The sequence below is a fragment of the Cucurbita pepo genome, chromosome 12 (assembly GCF_057944985.1).
Source record: "Cucurbita pepo subsp. pepo isolate OVF chromosome 12, ASM5794498v1, whole genome shotgun sequence".
NCBI classification, from domain to species: domain Eukaryota; kingdom Viridiplantae; phylum Streptophyta; class Magnoliopsida; order Cucurbitales; family Cucurbitaceae; genus Cucurbita; species Cucurbita pepo.
In genome coordinates, this window is record NC_141809.1 from 13146567 (window position 1) to 13168207 (window position 21641).

The 21641-nt window shown below is 35.4% G+C and overlaps 5 protein-coding genes across 6 annotated transcripts; 3 read left to right on the forward strand and 2 right to left on the reverse strand.

The window, feature by feature from the left end:
- Positions 1-927: 927 nt before the first annotated feature.
- LOC111807384 (uncharacterized) lies at positions 928-1251 on the forward strand. Its single transcript, XM_023693095.2, has one exon. It carries the CDS (start codon positions 938-940, stop codon positions 1169-1171), a length of 234 nt encoding a protein of 77 aa, XP_023548863.2. The 5' UTR covers positions 928-937; the 3' UTR covers positions 1172-1251.
- Positions 1252-1642: 391 nt separating this feature from the next.
- CNX2 (cofactor of nitrate reductase and xanthine dehydrogenase 2) lies at positions 1643-5590 on the reverse strand. 2 transcript variants are annotated; one of them, XM_023693094.2, is made up of 7 exons: positions 5151-5589; positions 4137-4751; positions 3751-3918; positions 3464-3655; positions 2319-2387; positions 2080-2173; positions 1643-1958 (listed from the first exon to the last, which is right to left on the reverse strand). In XM_023693094.2, the coding sequence occupies exons 1-6, from the start codon at positions 5235-5237 to the stop codon at positions 2090-2092; spliced, it is 1215 nt and encodes a 404-aa protein (XP_023548862.2). In that variant the 5' UTR covers positions 5238-5589; the 3' UTR covers positions 1643-1958; positions 2080-2089. The 2 variants fall into 2 exon arrangements, 1 of the variants encoding a protein (XP_023548862.2); XR_002816940.2 differs by having other exon boundaries at positions 2080-2387; positions 5151-5590.
- Positions 5591-6288: 698 nt separating this feature from the next.
- On the forward strand, positions 6289-12475 carry LOC111807433 (citrate synthase, mitochondrial). The gene is made up of 20 exons (XM_023693166.2): positions 6289-6445; positions 6687-6756; positions 6859-6921; positions 7313-7354; positions 7678-7743; positions 7929-7994; positions 8154-8267; positions 8427-8490; positions 8777-8859; positions 9173-9222; positions 9288-9365; positions 9567-9695; positions 9824-9866; positions 10064-10150; positions 10639-10740; positions 11209-11316; positions 11436-11486; positions 11799-11872; positions 11951-12002; positions 12089-12475. Exons 2-20 carry the CDS (start codon positions 6706-6708, stop codon positions 12179-12181), a joined length of 1416 nt encoding a protein of 471 aa, XP_023548934.1. The 5' UTR covers positions 6289-6445; positions 6687-6705; the 3' UTR covers positions 12182-12475.
- A 932-nt stretch (positions 12476-13407) lies between these two features.
- LOC111806743 (uncharacterized) lies at positions 13408-15652 on the forward strand. The gene is made up of 2 exons (XM_023692179.2): positions 13408-13613; positions 15280-15652. The coding sequence occupies exons 1-2, from the start codon at positions 13477-13479 to the stop codon at positions 15521-15523; spliced, it is 381 nt and encodes a 126-aa protein (XP_023547947.2). The 5' UTR covers positions 13408-13476; the 3' UTR covers positions 15524-15652.
- A 544-nt stretch (positions 15653-16196) lies between these two features.
- On the reverse strand, positions 16197-20764 carry LOC111806741 (ecotropic viral integration site protein). The gene is made up of 3 exons (XM_023692178.2): positions 20544-20764; positions 16773-16880; positions 16197-16666 (listed from the first exon to the last, which is right to left on the reverse strand). Exons 1-3 carry the CDS (start codon positions 20604-20606, stop codon positions 16448-16450), a joined length of 390 nt encoding a protein of 129 aa, XP_023547946.2. The 5' UTR covers positions 20607-20764; the 3' UTR covers positions 16197-16447.
- Positions 20765-21641: the final 877 nt, after the last annotated feature.

Genomic DNA, 21641 nt, shown 5'->3' on the forward strand with positions numbered 1-21641 from the left:
ACAAGGAAAGTCTTTTCTTATAGCTAATATATTACTAAAAGTGCCTGTAAGATCATAATCGCTGTGCCACAAATTCTTTTACCACCCCACAATATTGCTTCAAACTTACCCATTAAATTACAAGCTTTGTTTTCAAGCTTTCACTTTCAAGTTTTAAAAAATTGATTAATGTGTCTACCCACTCGGAATGTTTAAGTATACTTGTCTAAATCTTAAATTTGAAAACAATTGAATACTCTTAATTTTGTGATTGAATACTATCAACATGCGACTCCTACTTTCCAACCTTATCTCGGAGAACTCGTTTAATAGATCAAAACCCCATTTTTACCCTTTTAAGATAACTCGAGGAGTTCGTCTCTTGCACCAGTAGCATCAAGAGAAAGAATTAGAGTTGAAAGAAAGATGAGTTGAAAATTGTTTGTTCTATCTTCTATAGTACCCAATAATACTAATGTCAACAAGAACTTGACCTCGAGCATTGAGGACGTGGTCTTGGGAGGTTAAGACTCGAGAAAGGGAGTCGTGTTCACCTCGAGAGTGGTGAAAAAGGCTAATTGGATTATTAGATTAGACTTTCCCTATGAAATGGCATCCTAGTTTTGAATTATTAAAGAAGTTTCAAAATCATTTCAAGCAAAATTGGAGGAAATTGGTTGAGACTTCAATATGGACACAAAAAAGGTACAGAGAGCTACAAGGAGGTCGAAACTTCCACGGCTCCACCGTCTATCCTACGCTCTAGCTTAAGCAGCAAGTCAAAGTAAGTTTGAAGTTCTTAAATAAACAAAACCTCCACGCTTTTCCAATTCCTAATTCACCGAATTAGTTTATATACGCCTTCTTCTTCTTCTTCTTCTTCTCGTGTCATTCCAGTTCACTCCATTGCTTTCGCCTTCGATTTCTGATGATGATGGAGATTAGGCATTTGGAAGGAATGGCTGAGACTGCAGCCGTGTTCCTCCTTGTGCAGATTCTGGTTTATCTAATTCTCTCTAAATCTTCCCATGTCTTCTCTAAGAACACGAAGAGGTCTCTTAGTTTCAGACAGGTCCGATCTCTGACTATTCGTCGGATTATGGCAGCTCTCTCCGATTTCCCCTCCGGCACCGGCGACCCAGACGAAAGTCGTGGGGAATGTGGAACCATGTTTGATGAAGGCAGTTCTTAAATGAAGCTGGCCGATGGGTTTCTTCTATTGTTTGTCATTTGGTGTTCCATTTTTTAAATTTAAATATGCATATTTGATAATTTCGAATTTACCACAAATTCAACTATCCTCAAATGAAACTAATTTGAAGGGAATGTCTTCTAAGAGCTTAAAAGGTATTTCAAAGTAAAAAAATAAAATAAAACGACGACGATGACAACTGTAACACACGTATACATATATAATACACACACGTTGAAGCTCTTAAAAAGTCATTCTAAATTGGTCCAAGACTTTCAACCATCAAATGAAATCACAATTATGCATATAGAAGTAAAGAGACAACTCAAATCTCCTACTTGTATGATTAAAATTCAACGATTAAATGCAGTAGACCCGAGCCATTTAACCAATAAAAAACAATATACGCAAACATATTGAATTGTATAGGACGCACAAAAGGATGAACTATTGTGATGTATAAACGTGAGGTTACCCAAATGCATGGTTTTCTATTTGATTTGATGAGCGACGTCTTCTAAAGTTATGATGCAAAATAAACAACACTAACCACTCTATATTAGCATTTAAATTACAACTGGCATCATAATGTTACCAACCAAAGTTGCACATGAATCAGCCAGACATATCTTTTACAATACTAACTAGTGTAGTGTATGCCTTTTTATGGTTTTTCACTTACCAGGCTTCTTCATATTAGCACTACAGTTTTGACTTTGATCTCGACGGTATCCATGTATACCAACAGGGCTCTACTCTAGTCAAGCTAGTTGGACAGAAATGGGACCTGAAACAGACACATCTAGAATCCTTAACAAAGAAGATTGAACAGTTTAGGTTTGCAAGAGATGTGCGTTTATCTTTAGGGCATGTTTGGAAAGGGAAAGATGCATTGGCAAAGGAATTACCAAGTTTAGATTATCCACCAATGTGTATCATAGGTCTATTTGCAGTCTTTGCAATGTCAAACATTCCAGCATGTGAAGATTTCTTTCTTCTTACCTGAGGTACAGGAGTAACATTACGTGCAGTACCCAAATAAACGCGTATTCCGAAATAGGAAATATGTATATAAGTTGATGCTTAGAATCAAATAACTGTTCGGAATAAGAAGTTTAAGGCATCTTGAGAAAATAAAGTTAAGTACCGCTGCACCAATTATTTCCCTAAGCCCATTATCATCAGCACCATGACGAAGTGGGTCTCTCAAGCTAACCTGAAATTAATAACCCATAATAAATTAATGGGAGGATTGGAATTTTTATACTTACACTAAGAACCAGTAAAACAAGGAACTAATAATCCCTAGTTACTTGACTTCAAGAATCAATTAATCGCACAAAGTACATGATGGGGCCTTCTACCAGGAATCTATGCCTATCAGTCTACCACATAATAACTTGATCCATGCGAAAAACTACGCAAATGAAGGTCAAGCAGCAAATGGCACATTTTAAGTAAGAAATAAATCTAAAAGTAAAGGCCATTAAACTCAACTGTGCACAACACATTGTTGAAAACGAGGTTAGCTGAACATATGGAGGGAGGGGGCGAAGGCTATGGTTGCCGGCATACAACTGAAGACCTTTAGCCATTTGGCTACTATAACAACATATAAATATGAAACTTAACTCGGTCAACAAAAACTACGTCACCTATGGGGATTATTCTTATCCATGTACATAAAAATCTCTCAGCCCTTCATTAATGACCAGGTTATAGAGCAGAACTACCACATCACCTTGGAGGCATATCTACTAAAAATTTAAGGTGCTTAACCACAAGTGTGTCTAATATTATGCACTCCCTACATCTGACAATATTACATTCCCCCCAGTCAAGAAGGACGTCCTCTCGAAAAATACTGGCTATTACAAGACAAAATAAGTCCATCTAAATATAACTAAGGATCAAGATTTAGAATACATGAGTATACCCGTATGACCCTTACTTCAAGAGGCCGACAAGAAAGACCAGGTACCACTGAGAATCACTTAAAGACTAAATGAAGTCTTCGTTAACACCTAGTGCCACATAGGCTCACCACATATCCAATTAATGTTCTACATCTACTCCATTGTCATGAACATTATAAGGCCTAGGACCCAGATGTTAGTCAATAATAAACCAATCAAAAGCATCTTTTGAAAAGAAATTTAAAATCTATGACCTTGAAATATCAACGAATTAAAAAAGTTTCCCAAGGAGGTTTCACTGGATTTACACCAACAGAATCTGTTTCCATACTCTCATTCTAAGATGAATGCAACAATAGACTAGAAGAAGATTTACCTCTGACGGACCAAATAAGCAGACTTTAAAGTTTCCATCTGCTAAAAGTCGCAATCTATTGCAACCAGCACAAAAATGCTCAGTCATCGACGTGATAAAAGAAACTGTACCCAGGTGCCCATCTATTCTGAAGTTCTTCGCTGTCTCTGTGGGATGATCCCCAAGTCGTGTCAGGCCTGTAAAGTGTTTATCCTGTTCAGCAATATATAAGGAATTAGCATATAGAAAGACCACTAGCGAAAATCTAAAATCTTTTAGATTGATTGCCTGTAAGGATTCTACCTTACCACTGTTTGCAAAATTTCTGAGTAGGGTACCAATTTCTTTACATTCCAAACATTTCCATCAAAGGGCATAAACTCAATGAACCGAATATTAATTGGTTTATTACGAGTCAGCTCAACAAAATTGCAAATCTCATCATCATTGAAACCACGCATTATAACACAATTCACCTGAGAATAATAGAGTAAAAGAAAAATCCTTGTAAGAATATGTGCCAGGTATGATAAATGAATAATAACATTCTATGTCTGTATACCAAGAATCAACCAGAAAATGAATTGCCAAAGACTGCCAAAGACAACGAAGAGTTGATAGAGAAATAGGAAAATAAGAAAAATAACAACAGTCCAAAAGGGATAGTTTTCTTCTACCAAGGTATAATACATACTTTAACAGGATTGTAACCAAGGTCTATAGCAGCATTGATAGATTCCATGACCTTTTCATGCCCCTTGCGTCGGGTCATGAATTCAAACTTTGCTGGAACCAAAGTATCCAAACTAATATTAATAGCAGTAAGCCCACATTCTTTCAGCTTCGGGAGTTTTCTGGCAAGCACAATTCCATTCGTGGTCATAGCCAGTGTCTTCAAACCTTTTAAATTAGACAGCTCTAAACATATATCCTCAATATCTTTCCTAATGGTAGGCTCCCCACCAGTCAAGCGAATTTTATTGACACCAGAGCTTACAAAAAGATTAGCCAATCGAATAATTTCGTTTCGAGTAAGAAGTTTGGAGCTGGAAGTCAGGTCTACACCTTCCGCAGGCATACAGTACTGACATCTCAAGTTGCAGCGTTCTGTCAATGATATCCTCAAGTAAGTGTGCATCCTCCCAAATGAATCAACCAACATATTAGAGTTGGAGGTTTCTTTCTGGATTTCATCCGACAACTTAGCACAAGACGTAGCATACATTCTCGAAGCCTCCAGTTGTTCCCCGAATGTCGTATAACCATTAGCTTTTCTGATCATGGAGTAAGATGCGTTTTCAGAGCCCACCTATTTTAAATAAGAGATATATAAGAACTCCATATAGCAGTACTCAAAATTCAAATGAGAAGAAACAATCAAAGATAATGAGAAGATCTCAACGAGATTTCTACTGTTGCATATGCAATGCTCATAAAATTTTAAACCTCTAAATTTCAACAGTTATTATATGTCGTTATTCCCGAAGTACAATCCACTACAAAAATGTTTAAAAAGAGGGGAAAACAAAGAACCGAGATTAAAAGAGACGTCACGAGAGAAGCGGAATAATCGAGGCAAATTCTAGATATTCAAAGCGCCTAACACAGAAACGAATCACGATTATCATCAAAATTTCAGTATCCAAAAACTAATTTATCAGACACAAAAACACGAGGCAGCGAATTAATGGAAACGGAAAGCACAAACCGATAGGAAATTTAATTTTCCAGACGCCACAAGACAATTGGTGACGATGCATGCATTTCTTCTCATCTTCGTCGCCAAAGCCATCATCACAACAACTTCGTTCGAAATGAAAACGAATAGAATAGCCAATAAAGCAGGAAAAATGAAACCGATAACACTATTCTTCCGATTAACGAGGTTGAAGAAGACGATGATGATTCAATTGAATCCGGAAGCTCCGCAAACAGAGCCTGAGGAGGAAGACGGAATCCGACCTGATCAACCGCTCATTCCTGCTCGATTCTTTCGGCCTTTCGGCGAAGTGAAGGGTCAGATTTTTTTGCTGCTTGGATTATCCAATCCGGAGAACATGAAGTTTGGTGGTTTTGACTTGCAGTCGGCTTCACACATACATCAATTATCTCTCTTTCCTCACCTTTTCTTTTTTACATCTCTGCCAATTCTCAATCGGTGCGAATTCTCAATCTGTATGTTTTTTTGCGTTGTTTTGTCGTTATTCGAATTTATATAAATAAATAATATTTAGTTTTTTTTTTTAATTAATTCTAACAACTTTATTGTTCATTAATTTTATAAATTTAATTATTACTAAATATTTTATTTTTATTAAGTCAAATATTCATGAATTAAAACACAAGCGAATTATTTATTTATTAATTTACCAACAAGTTTTTGTTAGCGTGTTTGATGTATAAATTATATTATATATATATTTTTTTGAAATATGACTTATTAAGGTTTGACATTGTTTTATACTTTAAATTTTATAAAATTTATATATTTTAAAAAATATTTAAGTTAAAGAGAAAACTAAATTTATAATATTAAAAAATTATAAATTAAATTGAGAAAATATTAGAGAGGCCGTAAAATGAGAGGGTGTTTTGGTCAGACATCAAGAGTTAATACCAAATTTGAGATCTCCAAAGAGTCGCCGCCAACTCGCGGCCGCGCGTTGAATATAGCGCTTTTTTATTTTACATTCCTACTATACCCCTCATATTTAGCTTAATTAACGGTTTTGCCCCGATATTTAACGGACTTTTGTAATCATTCTCATTTCGCCGCCAGATGTCAAGGGTATTTTCGGTATGCTTTCACGGTATCTTCAATCACTGCACGCGAACGTACAAGTTAAAAGCAATCAAAGAATTTTCATTTCTTTATTTCTCATTTGATTTCCTCTGGGAATAAAGAATCGCGAAGGCTCCTCAGTTTTCAGTTTCGGAATCATCATTGATACAGATCGATCTGCGTGCAGCGTCGCAGCTTTCTCTCGTTGCTCTGACTTTCCTGTACGTTCCATTTCCCTGCAGTTGATTCCTGTTTGATTTCTTCCTTTGCTTTCCCTTTTAGATGATAAAAAGTGCAAGGCTGGTCGTTCATCTTCTATATTCGTATCTTGCTGGATTTCCGTTCTGATTTTCCTGTTTTATCGTTTATGACTGTGTATATACAGTATTTTGCTTGTTATTGCTGTTTTATCAAGGTCTGTGATCTTTGTATTTAGCAAGTTTTGTTATATGCATTATGCAGGTAGGGAAGTTTGAGAGTCATGGCGTTCTTCAGGAGTTTGACGGCTCTTTCCAAGCTACGGTCGCGTGTTGTGAGTGTATTGTTTTGAGTTCTTCCCTGTTTTTGGTAATTGTTAGTTATTTTGTTGGTAAAGCCTTTAACAAACAATCTGTAAATATCTGGGATGTTTCAGGGACAGCAGTCTAATCTGAGCAACTCCGTTAGATGGCTTCAAATGCAGAGCTCATCCGATCTTGTAATACTCTATACTCACGTTAATAAATTCCCGTGAACCTTTATTGGTTAGGCCACGTTTTAAGTCTTGAGACTTAACTTTAAGATAGATCTTACAGTTATGAATTGCTTAAATCAGACTGTAACGGCTGCAATTCCCAGATTTCCGGAAAGTGTAGCCATTAAGTCTCCGTGCATGTTTTCAATTGTTGATGACATATTTTCTGTTGCAATGCAATCGGGTTGCCTGCATCCAACAAATCAAATACAATATTTGTTACTCTGACTACTTCAATTACTAGTTAACTGTTTGGAGATATCCTGATGCACGGTGTAGTTAGTTAACTGGCAAATTGAATAATTATTTCAATCCAATGAGTGATTTCGCTTATGAAGTTATATCTGTCATGCAGGACCTACAATCTCATTTGAGGGAATTGATTCCAGAGCAGCAGGTTTGTTTATCCTAACAGTATCATTTATGCACCCCTAAGATAAATGTGAAAGCCAAGTGCTTCAATTCTTATTCTTTGAAGTTTTACGTTGAAGTCTCAGTTGATTTATGACGAATTCACTGAAATAGGATGCTTGTTTTAACAAAAATTCATCAAAGCATTACTGATGTTTTTTTCCTTATCTCTAGTTTGGTCGAAAGTTACCGTAAGTATAGAACAGTGTGACTAATTGATTCAATGCATTTAATGCCAAGCCTGATCAAACTTTCCAGGAAATATTATTGTTCATTTATATATAGTCTTAATATGTTTAGTAATTATAGGATCGCCTGAAGAAATTCAAAGCAGAACATGGAAAGGTTCAACTGGGCAACATCACTGTTGATATGGCAAGTATATTTACATAACTAGTCTCTATTTTGCTGCTCTCCAGTATCAGTGGCAAAGTTTATTATCTCATGATCCATGCAACTAACTAACATTTTCTTCCCGGGAGTTCTTAAACTAACTAACATTTCTGCAAGCATTTTCTTCAAATCTTTTAATTAAATGCCTTGTTTCTAACATTGTGAAGGTACTTGGTGGAATGAGAGGAATGACGGGGCTACTGTGGGAAACATCTTTACTTGATCCCGATGAGGTATGCAATCCTTTTGGTTTATACCTAGTGAGGTGATTTGGTCTTGAATGTTTGTTCGTAATGTTTCTGTGCTCGATATAAATGGTCATCTCTGGTCTATTTGAATTGGATGAATTCTGGTATTGATAAAGTAATGGATTTGAAGTATTATTTTTATAGGGTATTCGCTTTAGGGGTTTGTCAATTCCTGAATGTCAAAAATTGCTACCAGCTGCGAAGCCTGATGGAGAACCATTACCTGAGGGCCTTCTGTGGCTTCTTCTCACAGGAAAGGTGAGTTGCTCAAAAAGCTTGTGTTGTTGTATACATTTGACTCATAGGAATTTATATCAGTGTTGTAAAGACATGTAGCTGATAGAATAAAGTACTTCTTGTAAGCGAGATTTTGCTTATACTGACAAATATTTCATCATTTATTCTTTCATATATCAGGTGCCAAACAAAGAGCAAGTAGATGCATTATCCAAGGAGTTACAAAGTCGAGCCATTGTTCCAGGTTCATCTTGCTTCTGTATTAAATTGTTCAGAACTTGATGGTGTTGACAAGATAATAAAAATCAGATTGTGTAATTGTTTTGTTTATCAGCATTTATTACTACACAAGTATATTAAGATATTGCCAGTGTTTCATTTTCCACCTGGAACCTTGTAAGTTGTATATGAGATCCATCATGTTAGTTGGACAAGCATATATGGTTAATTTAGGACATCCAGTAGCTGTCTGTTCCCCTCCAACGAAGACATTTTCCTAAATGGTGGGTTTTTATCATTCCTGGTTGCAGATTATGTATACAAAGCCATTGATGCTCTTCCTGTTACATCTCATCCGATGACTCAGTTTGCAACAGGTGTCATGGGTCTTCAGGTTAGTCATGAAGTTCTCTATTTATCACATCGTAGATGAAGTGATTTTGGTTTTCTTGCTCAACTTTACGAGAAAGTGTTCTGCATGAGATAATAGGATCATTTTGATTTTATATTATATCTCTTAAATTTTTTAAATTTGTTTATTTTGATCAAAACCCATTGTTTTATGCTTTGCTTCAATTTTATCAACCCTGCACTGCTGAGTTTTAGTTTGTTGGAAACGTAACTATTTCCATTCTAGTAGTTATGTAATTATCTAGGCGTATTGTTTTTAGATGTCCTTTAAGGTGTCTACATGTACTTCATTTCAGGTTCAGAGTGAATTCCAGAAGGCCTATGAGAAAGGAATTCATAAATCAAAGTAAGTTCATGCATTCAAGATTCACGCGTCCTATTACTCTAGTACTGAAAACTATTCATTTTTAGGTACTGGGAACCAACATATGAAGATTCACTGAATTTGATTGCTCGAGTACCTTTGGTAGCTTCTTATGTCTACCGCAGGTTGGTAGATTACTTTCCATATTGATATGCTTGTCTATTGTATTTCAACTAATTCTATTCCCATGTGGAAATATCTCCTTTTCAATCAGCGTCATCAGGATAACCCTTGCATATTTAAAAATGTTCTGGCACCTTCTCGCACTTTCTCCTCCTTGTTACCTTGTTGGATTAATTTGGATTTCTTTCTAAACATTTATGAAGGATATACAAGGATGGCCACATAATTCCAAAAGATGACTCTCTGGATTATGGTGGGAATTTTTCACATATGTTAGGATTTGACAGTCCCCAAATGCAAGAACTCATGAGGCTCTATGTTACTATTCATAGGTACTGGATATGTTATTCCACTCCATATGATTTAGACCATTTAAATTTCAACATATCATATCGTAAAATAGTAAGGAAGAGAGAAGAATAATCAAATAAGATCTAATATATGTAAAAATGACCTGCAGTGATCATGAAGGTGGGAATGTTAGTGCTCACACTGGCCACCTTGTAAGTTATCTCGTTTCTCAAGTTTTATTGAATCGTGTTTTTTTTTTCTCTTTTGTATTTTATTGCATCTTATATAATCTACACTTCTGTTGCATAATTATTGAAACATGGCCTTTTCAAGCGGTAGCCAGTTTAATGTTTCTGCACATCAACATTCATGCCCATGTCATTCTGAGGTATTTAAAACTTTTATGCAGGTTGCTAGTGCACTTTCAGATCCTTATCTTTCATTTGCTGCTGCTCTAAATGGTCTGGCTGGGCCATTACATGGTTTGGCAAATCAGGTGCGGGGTAGATTGTTTTCTAATAGCTACTCTTTCTTCCCCTCCATTTTGTACTGAACTTTAGTAGAGTATATAATTATTATCTGTAACACTCTCATTATAGTGACGGACTTAATTCTTACTACTTTTCCCCCCTCGAGCCATTTACTACCTTCAATTTATCTTGGGGGAAAAAATATCAGTAGATAAGCAACAGGTATTGAGAAGATTCTTTGGGTTTATTCTTCATAAGCATATTTGATAGTCTGATTGTACCTTATGAACATTCTTCAGAATTTTTTTTTGCTTCTGCTACGTATCTTTTGAGCGATGGAACTTATTTCTTCTGTTTTTATCCGTAGATTTGAAATCAAGTAATTTTTTAGTGTTAACCTTAACTAATATTAATCGGCTTTATGGCATGAATGCATAGCAAATGTTTTTCCCTATGCATCTTAATCAACATGTAAAGGTTGCCAATTTTGTTGCTCAATTTACACTGCTTGCAGGAAGTTTTGCTTTGGATCAAATCTGTTGTGGATGAATGTGGAGAGAACATAACTAAGGAGCAGTTGAAAGACTATGTTTGGAAAACACTAAACAGTGGCAAGGTATCAACTTAAATTCATTCTTTATTTTCACTCTGGCTAAAAAGGTCAGGCATGGAGCTCATACTTAATTTACCTTCAGCTTCGCTTATAAAAAGATGGTATCATTTGTCTAATTTGGTAACTGTACTTCTGTTGTATAATAACAACTGTTTGTCTCTCTTCAGGTCTTTATTATAGGAATACGCATTTTTTTGTCCTTTTTTTTTTTTTTTTTTTTTTTGAAGTTGGAAAATGCATTAATCCTCCCTTCTTAGTTTGCCACTGTTGGAGAAAATTTTCCTTCAAGCATTTCCGTCATAGTGGTTTGTTTATCTGGGAGACATTTTTTCTCATTTTCATAAACACTTTGGTTCTTTTCTACTATAGGAAGAGGAGATGTCTTTTTTACGCAATTCCTTTTCAAATTTAAGGTTGCATATTCGTTCAAGGAACTTTCATCAATTCCTTATCGTTCTTTTGAAATTGTAGGTTGTTCCAGGATTTGGTCATGGAGTTCTGCGTAAAACAGATCCAAGATATACTTGTCAGAGAGAGTTCGCCTTGAAGCATTTGCCTGACGATCCTCTTTTTCAGCTGGTTATCACCTATCCCTGATTGAAGACTTAAATTAACATATATTTTAACCTGTATAGATCTCTTTTTATTTAATTAATCTGTAAATCCTTCACTCGATAACCTAGCACGGGCATTTGCAGGTATCCAAGCTCTACGAAGTTGTGCCACCCATCCTGACAGAACTTGGCAAGGCAAATGATAAGCCTCTCTCTGTCTTACTAGCTCAGTTGTGCATGCCTCCTCATATTCCGTACTAATAATTTCTACAAGCATATATGAACTCATTTTTTATGTTATGGGCATATTAACATTACACAAAAAAAAAAGACATGAAAACCTGCATTTACATTGCCATGTTATGAGGTGCAGGATAGGTTAGTTTGACTTTGAGGGGGGAGGGGAGTGAGACTGCAAAAACTATCCTCTGAATTGTTGATACTCGTGGTGAGCACCCAAGAATCTTACATTGTTGTCTCTTCTTGTGACATTTTCCTCGTTTGCAGGTTAAAAACCCATGGCCAAACGTTGATGCTCATAGTGGAGTGCTGTTGAACTACTTTGGTTTGACTGAAGCAAGGTAGATTGTGGTTCAATAGTACGCATTCAAGTTTTAACTAATCGATAACTAAAAACTTTCCTTCTTAACTATGCGCAGGTACTTCACTGTTCTCTTTGGCGTTTCAAGGAGTCTTGGAATTTGCTCTCAGGTTTGTTTACTTCAACATTCATTTTCAATTCTTCTTGATTTTACCCAACTCTTTGATATTTACTGTATTCTATTTTGTGGGTTCAGTTAATATGGGACCGAGCTCTGGGATTGCCACTCGAGAGGCCGAAGAGCGTGACGTTGAAATGGCTCGAGGACTACTGCAAAAAAGCAGCTTGATTTAAAATGGCTGACTAAAAAACGTTCATTCAGCCTTCACAAATTGATCCAGGGTGAGAGATCTCTTCTCATTTGTAATAATTACTCAAGCATGGTTAACCACACAGATGCAGGATCATCTGGAACTACTTTCGGGGATTAGTAGATTTTAGAATCACTTGTGTTTTAAACTTGCTGGGTTTTCTGGCAAATTTTTATTCGTTCGGCCTCATTAAGTAGTCATTAGAAGTACAATATTCAGGAGAGGAAATGGTGGGAGCCATAAATAAAAGGGTTTGATTACTTTGAAGTATACATGCATTTTTCAGTATCAAAGTCTATAACTTTGCATGAAAGATTAACAACGTTTTATAAAAGAGTAAATTATAAATTATATTCTAACATGTGTGATTACTGCATCTCTGTGTTTTTTTTAACTCTGGAACATTTTCTAGAACTAATATGGCTGTACACCGAATGAGAAATAGTATGATATATTATCGATTAAATTACAAGTTTAGTTCTTGAACCTTTAATTTTGTTGTTAAGAGGTTTATGAACTTTAAAAAGTGTCTAATGAGTCATCAAACATCGAATCTTATGTTTAAAAGGTCCATAAGCTAAAAAATGTCTAATAAGTCCACAACTTTCAATTTTATATCTAATAGGTTCTTAAAATATTCGACAATTTTAAGAATTACCTGATATTTTTAAATATCAAATTGAATCATGAACTTTCAATTTGTATCTAATATGCTCATGAATTTTAGAAAATATTGTATGTGTGAAGGTTTAACACAAAATGAAAATTTTAAGTGAACGTTTAAGGACCTGTTGGATAAAACAGGTAATTTTTAAAGTTCAAAGACTAAATAGATACAAATTTAAATGTTTAGAGACCTATTAGACTTCTCGCCAATTTTAAAAGTTCATTTAAGTGAATTAGTATAGGACTATAAAGTTTTCTTGAAAATTCTCGAGAAATTGTGTAGGACCATAAAGTTTCCTTGTAAATGTCTCGAGAAATCGTATAGGACCATAAAGTTTCCTTGTAAATGTCCCGATAAATAGTTTGATAACGTCGCTACCATTAACATGAGTTTATATGTTTTTAGATGAATGAGATATAAATTATAAAAATATATTAAATTTATAAAGATTTTCGGATATTATATCATTATTAAGAAGTAGCCGCGTCAACAAAGTGACACGTGGATTACGAATAGATTAAGCACCATCCATTCTCCCCCCACAGTTTCTTGTGAGCTCGCTTCTCTTTGGAAGTTCCAAAGTCTTTGTAATACGAGTGAAGGTGAATGGCTTCCATTTTCGCTGCGCCGCCGTCTCGACTGAATCTCACTTCTCGCCCAAGTTTGATTCACGGAGCTGTTCTTCCCTCCTCCACCGCCGGCATTCAATATCACTCCAATGCCTTTCCAATTCCTTCTTTCAGGTATCCATCGTTATTCGATTCCTCGCATTCAATTTAATTGATCTCTCAGGAGATATCGGGATTTCTATATATGCTGGAATGTGACTAGTGAGCTCGTTAGCAATGAAGTTCATCTGATAATTAATTCTGTAGAGTGGATCGACTTTGATTCTTTTGTTGGAAATGGAATTTTTCCATTTTAGCAGGTAGTTGCTAATTCCTAATTGCTTTTGGCTGCTAACGCCAACTGCTTCCACTGGTATTAGGTATTTGATTCCTACTTGAGAAGTTTATATGTGACGCACCTTTACTTTGATGCCTACTTGAGCAGTTTTCTTCGATCCCTCGCATTCAACGTTTAGAATCACATAGGATATGCGGATCGTAATGTGTTGAATTGAGCATGTTTGCAGAATCCTATTGCATTTCTGTGTTGAAAATGGAATTGGACGATAGCTGCTGCCTTGCTGATTCCTAATTGGTTTCGGCTACTAAAGCAAACAGCTTATACTAAATCCTGGTTGGTTTTGTTTTGGCAAGTAGCGAAAAAGAGCTTATACTAGTATTAGGATTGAGGCTTTATTTTGCTGATCTTGTTCGACATCTAATGGGATGAATCTTTGATTTGATACTCATTTGGTCATTAAACAAGCATGTATAGAATTTTGTCCATTAATTTTTGGTTTCCGGATAAGACTAGGGAAGTCTTATTAGTTCTTCCTGAAAGCTCTTCTTTGATAGGGAAGTTGTTATAATTAATATGTTCGGGAAATGATTGTCCTGAAATGGCCTATATGGTATCTTGAAAAAGAATTTGGATTTTTTTGGGTTAACCACAGCTAAAGCAAAGGGGCAGGAAATAGCAGACCAGAATCCGTCAACTGAGCTGCTAGTCCAACTTCTTGTTGGATGCACAAAGTATTCTCTTGTTGATCCACAAAAAGTGTTAAAATCTTGAAACGATTAACTAAATCCAATTGTCTTCTCAAGTAGTCAGTTGACTGAAAAATGAAGTGAAATGAGTCCGTAACAGCCCTAGCAGCTATTGTCCGTTTTGGTCCGTTGCGTATCGTCGTTAGTCTCACTGTTTTTAAAACGCGTCTGTTAGGGAGAGGTTTCCACACTCTTATAAGGAACGTTTCGTACTCCTCTCCAACCGATGTGGGATCTCACAATCCACCTCCCTTGGGGGTTTAGCGTCCTTGCTGACACATCGCTCGGTGTCTGGCTTTGATACCATTTGTAATAGCCAAATCCCACCACTAATAGATATTGTCCGTTTTGGCTCATTACGTATTGCCATCAGCCTCATAATTTTTAGAACGCATCAGTTAGGGAGAGGTTTCCACACCCTTATAAGGGATGTTTCATTCTCCTCTCCAACCGATGTGGGATCTCACAAAAACAAACCCATCAGCGTCTTTAAATTCTTACAAGCCAAGGGGATTCTGTCTTTTCAATGATATGGAGTTTCCTCTTTAAAATCCTCTGGAAGTACTGAAGTGGAAAATACAGGTTCCTATCATTCCTGGTTCCATCTTCATTGTCCTTGGTTCTTCGTTTAGGTTTTCGCTTTTTCGCTTGATCTACAAATCTAAATTCTAGACACAATGAGCCTGAGATGACTGATATTTGTTTTCACAATATTGCTACTCAGATTAGTGCTTGCGTGATTCCTTTTATGCAGGTACAGGAACACCAAAGGATTGGAGTTGAGGCAAAGATCTTTTTCTATAACAGCCTCAAATTCCTCAGACAGAAACTCCATCAAGGAGGAAAATGGTTCGAGTAAAGCAAGTAGTGATGCCCAAGGTCCTCCATTTCTTACTATCTTGGCTGGAATTTTTGTCTTTTCCCTCCTACTCTGGATGCTCAGTTCTGCTGCCACTTCACTTATAGGTCTAGTTGTCAAGTTGATCTCAACGAAGTAGTATGCCATTATTGGCATAATTCATGTTGCCTTAGAAGCTTAAACCCGTGTGATTATATTCCTATCACACAACTCACTTATTAGCTAGTTTTTTTAGCTTACTTCTAATGAATAGTTTTTATTTTCATCTCGTTTATGCCTTGCTTCTGCCTTCAACTATGTTTAATTGTGAGGAAGGAATTATTCACAGGCAGTGACTCCATAAACTATAATTAAATGGACTTAACTTATTGTGTAGACTAACCCATCTATTAAAATGTCCAAGTCAAGCCTCCTTAGGTGACCCGTCTCGGGAATAGAATGTACGAAGTCGATAATTTCGTCAAATCTCAAGTATTTTGCTTTCTTGTATTTTGCTTTCTTGTATTTTGCTTTCTTGTGTAGGATTATCAATCGTTTGGAAGTGATTTTGAAGATTTTGTCAAGTTCAAAAGTTCAAATGCGACTTCAACTATTCACTATATTTGATTTTGTATCAACATTTTTACAAAAGCATTTAAGTCGGATGCCTTTCAACATCTGAAGAAGAAGCTTGGCGTCAAGTTCATGAAGAAACAAGTTTTGGAGAGAATGTTAGATATTAAAGTTTTGGGTGCAAAGTATCAAAAACTTATTTTAGACCCTGTAAACATAATTTAATTCAAGCAAAAAATTAATTAAAAAAAAAAGATAAATACAACAATTAGCATACTTGATGTTACTTTACGTCAATAAAAAGGCTTCGCAACTTCAATCTCTAGAGAATTATGAAGGATTACTACAGACAAGATGGCACAATAAATTATCCAGTGGAAACAGTACATTCCAACCAATGTAAATGCTGGCGTAAAGACATTCTTTGTCAAATATAACAAAATTGTGATATAGCAATGAAATTACTATACTTATTCCTTAAATAAATAAGCAAAAAATTAAATATATATATCTAACTGCCACAATTCTCTTCTGTTTCTGAATTTTCTCCAACAGAAGCTGTGAATTTTCGTCGTTCATCAGCGGAAGCAGTTATCACAGGCATCCAAATATCAGCAGTATCGCTCAACAGAGACTGCACCTGTGGGTCTGCAGCCATTGCTGAAGATATCATTTCATCCACATCATCTAGCTTTTCAGATAGCTTATCCAACTCCTTGGCAATTTCAAACTGAGTAGAACGCAAAAAAATAGACATAAAAATCAATCTCTTCAAGAAAGTGTTGGCAATTGGGCAGAGATAAATGCAATGAATGTATAATGATAACTAGACTGACTTCATCAAGCTGCTTTAAGGACTTCGAGGGTACTTTCGTAACTTCAAGACCAAGGGCTTCGATCTTTGTACGCAATTCAACTTCTTCCTGGTTAGTGAGTGATTCCACCTACAAATAAATGTATGTTTAGGAATGAAAAGTGCAGATAAGTTCCCTAAATTTCCAGGAATGGATAGGCATATCGAGAAAATAATTATAATGTACATGATTGCAATGTATTAAACAATGGGTACTCTCTGAAACAGACAAACAAACAAACATAGTTCAAACGGGAGCTTTGAAGAAACTTGTCACTGCTTCCCCCCCACCAGCTTCCAAAGGGGGTGGTGCAACTGCAAAGTCGTCGTGTTAATCTTGATTTTTGCGTATGTCTTGAGAGGGCATGGTGTCAGTGTTAATCTTGATTTTACGTATGTCTTGAGAGGGCATGGTGTCAATCCCACATCAGAAAAATGAAGAGACCACACAATCTTTATAAAATACATGGATTACATCTCTCATTGTCAATGGATTTTGAGATAGAACTCCATATGTATCTAATATGGTATTAGAGCCTATAAAGCTCAAATGAATATTCAGTCTAAAAACAAATTGGGATCAGATTCAAGAGTGGCAAATCCAAAGAGGTACCATCTTGAGGGGCATGTTGAGGATCTCACATTGGAAAGATGAATTACTCCCCTCATTGCTAATTGGTTTAGAGAAGGAACCCATGTTTATCTAAAAGCATGTGCTTCCGTTAAATGATATCATAAGTTCATAACAATTCTATGAAATTAGCTCTTCTCATTCCATGGTCAATAATAGACAAAGACGTTCACCATTTTTGCCCAAAAGTTTTCTACTCAATGCACAATGCATTTAGTAAATGGCAAACAAACGAGAACTGGAGAATCTTGTAACTGCTTCCCAGTGCAATTCCCAAAGGGAATGGTGCAACAAAAATTTAGATTCTGTATGTACTTTGTATCAAATGATATCATAACCAAGGTTGTTAACTCGTGAAACAGAAGAGTATCAAAATTAAATTTTAGTATATCGTGTATCATAATGAACCATGCATGTAAGTTTCAATTTGGTACATAACATTGAAATATAAATATAATTGCAAAGCATGAAATAGAGAAATAAAGAGCCAAATATTAATAACTCCAACATAAGTATGAACAAAATTTCTTGACCTCGTAAAATGTCTTCTTTATAATATAGAAGAACTTTTGAAGTTTTAAGAAGAAAAAAAATCTTCTCATTTCTGGTTACAGATAGCAAATTTAGATAGCATTTCTCAATCAGCTCCAAGCAAGGATGAAGAAACTGAAGAATTTATTATTTTCAATTTTGAACAACAAGATAGTAAACTACTTCTCAGACTTTTCACTGCTACCATGACAATTCAACTTGACTTCAATGGAAGAAATAGCTCCCAAAACTCCACTCCTTTAGCATGTGCTCACCTATAACGATTAAAACCAAAATTTTGTATTGCCTCTTAGATATATCAATCCACCTGCCCATGGAGTGAAACACACAATGCCTCAAGTATGAACCCATATCTATGAGGAGTCTCTCCAACACCATTGTAAATTTTTGTTCAAAGTGTGCTTTTGGTTCTATGCCCTCTTGCACTTGAAGTTTCCTTTTCGCATCAAGTATCATTGGCCAAACGCCCTTCACAATATCATGCCCCTGTCCTATCCTACAGCCAAACTCATCCGCATGTTCAACAAATAACTTTAGTTTTGCATCAATGACTATGTCTTTTATAAGTAATTGTTCTCAAGTCTTTCGTAGTTGGTATGTTGTAGGCTGGCTGGATAGAGGCTAGTCTTTTTTAATGATTCTTAATACTAAGATCAGTGTATAAGTTTTTCTTCCAACCAGATGTACGAGCTTGATTTTTGCAAATATCCTCACTGGTTGAGATGTCTAGAGATCGAACTGTGAAGCTAGAAGCTGAGATGAAATGACCGGAGGGTACTAAAGATCAACGCAATTGTACGGTAGTCCAGGTTGCACATCATGTCCAAGTGATAGCAGAACTCAACATTGTGTTTGCATCATTACATTCCTACGAATGGTAACATGATCGAGTCTTTAATGGCTAATTAAATACGGGGGAAATTGATTGTCCTCCGCTCTGGATGTAGTTCATTCAGATCTTGAAGCTCGCTCACCTCCTCTTACCCAAAAAACGGTAGAAGAATTTCTAGAAAGTACCTTCCTTCCAATAACTAGAATTCTCCCCCATGCCCATTGGATTGTCACATTCCTTATTAGATGTCACTATGCCAAATGGTAAAAACCATTGACAGAGGCTAATCCCAACCCAAAAATTGTTCCAAAAGGGTGAATCTAACGCATTAGACACTTTAATTGAAGAAAAGCACTCTATTAGGTTAGATATGTTCCAAGGATTACATGTACTTCACACTGTCTCTGTATGGCCAACCATCCCCCTCCTTCTTCCTGTAGTAACTGGTAATCACTTCTATTCCAAAGTTCTTTAATCTTTGGAGGGAGTCTTCGTGGCCATTTTATCAAGAGATTATGTTCCCCTCCCTAAGTTATCCATTCCAAGCCCTTCCCAACTCTAGTGTACAGCTTCAATGTGCTGGTTAACAAGATGGCTCAACTTTTCGACACTTGTTACCCATAAAAAATCTCACTTTCCTTTTTATAATCGGTGCTACTAACCTTCGTAGTTTCCAGTAACATGAAGAAAGTTCAAACACTGGATAAAGTACAATTAGTTGATGGATGGAGAATATCTTGATTCACGACGAGACAATTTTTTGTCATTGAGGGGAATGAAGACGCAAACTTAGAGATTTCACATCCCATGAATGAGGCTCGGTGCATAATAATAAAAGTGTAGTGTGACTGTGAGAATATAAATAAGACTTGAAGGAGTATTCCTTGACCCAACCCCATGTCAATGTTATGAAAAATAAAATTTGAGCCGGTTTTGGAAGAGAAATCAAAACGTGTGAACTGAGAGGTGTCGGTTACTTATCACCGTAGGAGGCATTACCAATATAAGTATTGTGGCGAGTTTGGTAGGTAAAACACAAAACTGAAAAACATGATACATGATCCATGAACATGACAATTAACACAGAACAAGGGTAGGTAGTAAGGGAAAATTTGGTTGGTAAAAACCGAGTTCAGGAGTTAGATCACTATGGTTCTCTTAAATGAATACTTCCTAACACTGAATTAAAGTTCAAACTAGGGCAGTGCGTACATCAATAACCAATTGCATAGTAAGAACCCTCTTGCTTGCTACTTTTTGCATAAACCATTATCTTCTACTGCAACAATGCCCCAACGTCATTTATAAATAATTGAAATGCCAATTACCTTCTTCTATGTTTCTTAAGCATACACAGAATTCTTACATGCTTAGAACAATTTAGCTATACGCAGTGCCCGATAAAACACGATCCAACCAATCTTCAACCACCCAGCACTCAAGGATCAATGTTCGAATGAAATTAAAGATGAGAGAAGGTTTAATCAATAACACATAACAGGAAACACTACAGCCCCAAAATTCGCCGTCATGGAGCCTTTTCCAAACATCTAAAAAACCACAATCAACCTAACTCGTCGTTCTAACGGAACGTCTCGACAATACCTAGATGACAAACTAGTCAATTCCAATCCATAAATACTCTTCAATCACGAGTAGAATTATAAAATCGAATAGGATAGATGAACTAAACATTGAAAAATTGATGAATCAGGAGGAAAGTCGTGCGAAATTGCGACCTGGTGGAGAAGACTGGCAAGAAGGTTGAACAGTTGCTCGTCTGCCTTCCCTTCCTGATCCATGTTTTTCTGTGATCGGCTTCGGAATTTACCGAGTGATGTTTCGGGATTTCGGTACTTGTAGAACGAACGACGACCAATCTGATCCCTTTGACGATGGATCGGCGATTATTGTTGCCGATGTGACACGTTCTATCGTTTGCATGAACCACGGAATACGCATTGACCAATTAAATCCAAATTTGGATAACTATTTTATATAAAGCTTTAATTATTTTTAAAAATAACAAATACTATTGCATAAAAATTAAGTAAGGGCATACATGTAAATTAATGTGATAATTAATATGAAAAAAAATTATTTTAGGAATAATATTATAAATAATATCAATAATAATTTTTAGGTTATACGAAATGATATTAATAATTTTAATCTTCAAAATCTTTAAAATTTTAACAATTAGCCCAATAATTTTAAAATTTAAGAATTTTAATAAAATTTTATAAATTATAGAATATAACTTATATACGTTATATATATATATATATATATTATTTATTTAATATGTCTCTAAACTTTTAGAATAAACTTATTTAATATAAATTTTGATAATATTATAATAAATTTTTAAAATTTTAATTTTAATTAATAGAAAATATATGGACTTAACCAAAAATAACTAACGATATGTTTGAAAATAATTTCAAATTTGTTAAAATTACTTTTATTATTTTTAAAATCACTCCAAGTACTCTTTTTTTTATGATTTAAAATAATTTCAAATTTTATAAATTAATTACTTTAAACAAAATTACAAATATATTATTTTATTTTGATTTATTAGTTATGAATTAATGTTTATATGCCAATTTAAATATTAGTGGACAAAACACAAATTATCCTTACAAAAGTTGATGTTTTAATCTCAATTTTGCAACTGTCCAATTAAGGTATAATAATATTAAAAAAAGATACGTGTTTTATTTTACTAAGATTAATCGTATGCATGATTAGGTAGATAAATTGATTATTAATATTAAATAACATTACTTATTACTTAACCATCACGTTAATTACTTATCTAGGTGTTCTAATGA

What these genes read in the sequence shown, in the direction of transcription:
- LOC111806743 (XM_023692179.2), top strand. Translation starts at nt 13,477, where the DNA reads ATGGCTTCCATTTTCGCTGCGCCGCCGTCTCGACTGAATCTCACTTCT. An exon ending in TTTCCAATTCCTTCTTTCAG is followed by an intron (nt 13,614 to 15,279) that starts GTATCCATCGTT and finishes CCTTTTATGCAG; the next exon opens with GTACAGGAACACCAAAGGAT.
- CNX2 (XM_023693094.2), bottom strand. Translation starts at nt 5,237, where the DNA reads ATGATGGCTTTGGCGACGAAGATGAGAAGAAATGCATGCATCGTCACC. An exon ending in GAAAATTAAATTTCCTATCG is followed by an intron (nt 4,752 to 5,150) that starts GTTTGTGCTTTC and finishes TATTTAAAATAG; the next exon opens with GTGGGCTCTGAAAACGCATC. An exon ending in CAGAAATTTTGCAAACAGTG is followed by an intron (nt 3,656 to 3,750) that starts GTAAGGTAGAAT and finishes ATTGCTGAACAG; the next exon opens with GATAAACACTTTACAGGCCT.
- LOC111807384 (XM_023693095.2), top strand. Translation starts at nt 938, where the DNA reads ATGGCTGAGACTGCAGCCGTGTTCCTCCTTGTGCAGATTCTGGTTTAT.
- LOC111807433 (XM_023693166.2), top strand. Translation starts at nt 6,706, where the DNA reads ATGGCGTTCTTCAGGAGTTTGACGGCTCTTTCCAAGCTACGGTCGCGT. An exon ending in CCAAGCTACGGTCGCGTGTT is followed by an intron (nt 6,757 to 6,858) that starts GTGAGTGTATTG and finishes GGGATGTTTCAG; the next exon opens with GGACAGCAGTCTAATCTGAG. An exon ending in GTGCTCACACTGGCCACCTT is followed by an intron (nt 9,867 to 10,063) that starts GTAAGTTATCTC and finishes ACTTTTATGCAG; the next exon opens with GTTGCTAGTGCACTTTCAGA.
- LOC111806741 (XM_023692178.2), bottom strand. Translation starts at nt 20,606, where the DNA reads ATGGATCAGGAAGGGAAGGCAGACGAGCAACTGTTCAACCTTCTTGCC. An exon ending in TTGCCAGTCTTCTCCACCAG is followed by an intron (nt 16,881 to 20,543) that starts GTCGCAATTTCG and finishes ATTTATTTGTAG; the next exon opens with GTGGAATCACTCACTAACCA. An exon ending in CCTTAAAGCAGCTTGATGAA is followed by an intron (nt 16,667 to 16,772) that starts GTCAGTCTAGTT and finishes CGTTCTACTCAG; the next exon opens with TTTGAAATTGCCAAGGAGTT.